This window comes from Phoca vitulina, unplaced genomic scaffold (genome assembly GCF_004348235.1).
Source record: "Phoca vitulina isolate PV1807 unplaced genomic scaffold, GSC_HSeal_1.0 scaffold30, whole genome shotgun sequence".
Taxonomy (NCBI): Eukaryota; Metazoa; Chordata; class Mammalia; order Carnivora; family Phocidae; genus Phoca; species Phoca vitulina.
The window spans coordinates 3,698,096-3,701,992 of NW_022589733.1; the positions used below are offsets into that span (position 1 = coordinate 3,698,096).

Here is a 3,897-nt window from a genome sequence, read left to right on the forward strand (position 1 = left end):
TTGTACAAGCTTAGCTACACCTCTGTGACTATTTTCCAAAATATGCTATAGTAATTAACGTTATTTACCTTACTAGACAGTCCACTCTTTGAGGAGGGGGTAGCCACGGGGTAGAACTTTTCTCCCATACAATATTGACCTGAAAGCTATGCATTTTGGGGGTGCTCAATATGTACATGTTTAATTGTAAAGACTACAGAAGATCTTCCTGTATAATTCCTTCTTTCTTAGTGCTATACTATAATTATTCAACTATAATTAATTATTCATATAATTTTATGTTTAAGACATCTCTCTCTAAACTGTAAATCCCCTAAGGACAAAGACAAAGGACAGGGACCAAATCTGTTTTGGTTATTGCTTTATTCCATTGCTCAGCACTGTGTCTGGTGCTCAATAAATACTTGTCAAAGAATCATTTTGCTGTTAAAAGTTTCAACCAAACATGTATGCAATATTTATTGTGTGCCAGTGAATGTTCTTAGCACCTTAAACACACTTAACACATTAATCCTTATTGGTGTTCCCATTTTTACAAATGAGGAAACCAAGGCAGGAAGATTAACTTAGGGAGTCCATCTTTTCAAACATTGATGTACATTTGGGCACTGGGGTGGCTCAGTCGGTTGGCCACTGACTCTTGGTTTGGGTTGGGTCCTGATCTCCAGTAGTGAGATCCAGCCCCCTGTGGTTAGAGCAGAGTCTGCTTGAGACTCTCTCTCCCTCTGCCCCTTCCCTCCAAATAAATAAATCTTAAAAAAAAAAAAAATAGATGTACATTCATTCTAAAACATTAACTGGGTTTTTGACTATGACAGGAGCTGTGCTAGGCCCTAGGGACACAAAAAAATCGTGATTAATAATTTTGAGCACCTACAAATTAAATAGGTTTGGTGTTAGGCGCTTTACACAATTTTAGGTAAGCCTCACAATAACCTTGCAAGTTAGGTATCCTTAATCGCATTTGATTATTGTGGAAATAAAGGTTTGGCAAGGCTCAGTAACAATAAACGTCACTAGCTGGTGGGAAGCGCGCTCGGTGCAGCTGGTGGGAGTCAGCAGTCCCATCAAAGTGCTGCCTCCGACTTCCCGGGAAAAAACACAGGACTCCGCCCCTCGTCCAGGTCTGGCCCCGCCCACTCTCATTACGCCTGCGCACTCCCCGCGCCAGCCCTCTCTTCCCCGCCGACACGCGGCACGCCTGCGCACTTCTTTCCCATGTGGGCTCGGGCCGTCAGCAGGCCCGCCTGAGCAGTGACAGCGAGACCCCCTCGGTAACAGGACCTTGCCCCTAGCTCAGCAGCCTCCACCGTCCTGCTGTTGCCCTCCTCTCTCGGTCTTTCCCCCGCAGCGCACATCGCCATGGGCAAGAGCCGGACCAAGCGCTTCAAGCGACCTCAGTTCTCCCCTACGGGCGACTGTCAGGCCGAAGCGGTAGGGGCGGCGAACGGGATTGAGGGAGAGGAGGATGACGGGCCGGCGGCGGAGCTGCTAGAAAAGGTGAGGCGGGGGCTCGCAGGGGCCGCGAGGGGCGGGGCTCGCGGTGCGCCCCTGCCGCGGCCCCCGCGCCTGCGCTCTGCGCCGCCTCTGACACTTGGTCCCCTCCCGCAGCTCCAGCACCCGAGCGCCGAGGTCCGCGAGTGCGCCTGCGCGGGGCTGGCCCGGCTGGTGCAGCAGCGGCCGGCGCTGCCCGGCCTGGCGCGCCGGGACGCCGTGCGCCGCCTCGGGCCGCTGCTGCTGGACCCCAGCCTGGCGGTGAGGGAGACGGCGGCCGGCGCGCTGAGGTGAGCCGGGAAGGGGGGGTCGCGGCGGCCAGCCGGCGCGCCCGTGCGTGCCATGCCCCGTCGCCTGGCACGGTGCACTTGGCTGCGGCAGCTCGGGAGACCCAGAACTGCCCAGGGTCTCCCATTTGCAGAGGGGGGATTTGAACTCAGCCTGCAGACTGCAGAGGAACCCACGCCGCCCGGGCCACACGCATTCCGTCTGTGCAGCTGGCTGCTTCAGCTGCAGCAGCCGTCAGGGATCCTCCCTGCAAGGCCTAACATCCTTTACGGTCTCTCCAAGAACCCTCCAGAGTCCCGAGGTCCTGTGGGCTCTTCCAGTGTGTGTGGCAGGCGTTCTGGGTGCAGGGGGTTTGAACAGGCAGAACGCTGAGCAAGAGCGCCGAGGTGCCTGCCTTCACAGAACCCATGTTGAGGAGACAGGAGCCCAGGAAACTGGTAAAACAGGTAATAGGAGATAGTGAGAAGGGCGATGGAGAATACCAAGAGGATGATGAGCCGGAGGTGGGAAGTTACTTTAAATTCCGATCTGTAGATGACACTTGGCCTGATGCCTCAGAGTCAGACATGAAAATCCAGGGGAAAAGCATTCCCGGCAGAGGGAACAGCAAAGAAGTGAGGCAGCAAAGGGCTTGACATGGTTAAAGAACAGAAAGTTTGGGACACCTGCGTGGCTCAGTTGTTTGAGCGTCTGCCTTCAGCTCGGGTAATGATCTCAGGGTCCTGGGATCGAGTCCGGCATCGGGCTCCTTGCTCAGCGGGGATCCTGCTTCTCCCTTTGCTTACTGCTCCCCCTCCTTGTGCTCGCTCGCTCTCCCTCTCTCTCTCTGACAAATATATAAGCTCTTAAAAAAAAAAAAAGAAAGAAACATAAAGGTTAGTGTGGCTGAACATAGTAGAGGGTGGGTATCATAGGAGATGAGGTTGGAGTGATGTCCTCAATAGTGTAGGGCTGAAGGGCCTATTGTGAGCAGGAGTGGCCTGATGTAATTTACCTTTTGAAAAGGCTCCTCTGATGGCTGTACAGAGAATGGACGGTAGAGGGGGCAAGAGTAGAAGTTAATGGTTGCAGTTCTTGCAGCTCTGTTACATTACGCTTGATTCATTGATTTAGCAAGTGTATTTTGTGTGCCTTCTGTGCACTAGGCAATGGGCTGGATAGGCTGTGGGCACGTGTTAGTGAACAAGACAGACATAATTTCTGTCCTTCATGGATCTTACAGTATTGAGGGAGACGGGCATTAACCAAATTAATCACACAATTGTATAGTTACAACCAGTGATAATTACAGAGGGTGCTATGAGAGGATATAACTGGGGGCTCAGGGAAGAAAACCCTAAGGGAGGGATGGGGATTAGCCACATGCTGGAGGAAATTGCATGTAGGAAGGCCTACCCTTTCCCTGAGGCTTACATATCCTGGGAGCTCCTGGAAGGTTGTGGGGACATCTTCCAATTCATCTCCATATACTCAGTGCCTGGCACAGTGCTGTGCACTCAGAAGGCAAGCAAGCAGTGTCTTCCCAATTAATATTCAGTTTCGCCAGCGTTCCTTCGGCCTTGCTGTCATTCAGCCTCACCTTTGCTGCCCTTGAAGTCTTGATCCCAAGAAAATGTCCCTTCATATCAGATCATGCTGTGATTTGTTTGCATTAAGTAGGAAAAGTCTTCTCCCCTCTCCCTTCCCTGTTGCCATGTACCTGTGTATTGTCTCAGACTTCAAAATTAAGTTGTTACGTGGAACCAGGATCAGAACAGATCTGATGGAAATCTGTGGATTGGTTCTGTAGCATCTTGCAGAAATCATAAGCAGTTTCATCTGGAAAACTGAAGTATGGGGAGAGATTAAATTTGAGAGCTTAAAAGTGTTTTGTGACATGTGCTCTGAGAAAGTAAAACATTTTAAACTTTTTGTGTAGAAACCTCAGTGCTTGTGGAGGTTTTGAAGTTTGTGATGACATGGTGACTAAGGATATCATGACCCCTCTGGTTGCACTGCTGAAAGAGGTATGTGGTTTTTAAAGTAGCTTCATGGTACTTTTTAACTGTAGCTTTTTGTATGCACCCTTAGTTTTGTTTTTTTTTTTTTTTTTTTTTTTTTTTTTTTTTTTTTTTT

The 3,897-nt window shown here is 50.2% G+C and overlaps 1 protein-coding gene across 2 annotated transcripts in view; it reads left to right on the forward strand.

Annotated features, from left to right (window-relative positions):
- The first annotated feature begins 1,199 nt into the window (after positions 1 to 1,199).
- Positions 1,200 to 3,897, forward strand: part of HEATR3 (HEAT repeat containing 3) — a 68,291-nt gene continuing 65,593 nt past the window's right edge. For both annotated transcript variants that reach the window (XM_032424575.1, XM_032424576.1), the window contains exons 1-3: positions 1,200 to 1,500; positions 1,612 to 1,784; positions 3,701 to 3,788. In XM_032424575.1, the coding sequence (XP_032280466.1) occupies positions 1,363 to 1,500; positions 1,612 to 1,784; positions 3,701 to 3,788 (399 nt within the window). In that variant the 5' untranslated portion in view covers positions 1,200 to 1,362. The remainder of the gene's footprint in view (positions 1,501 to 1,611; positions 1,785 to 3,700; positions 3,789 to 3,897) is intronic.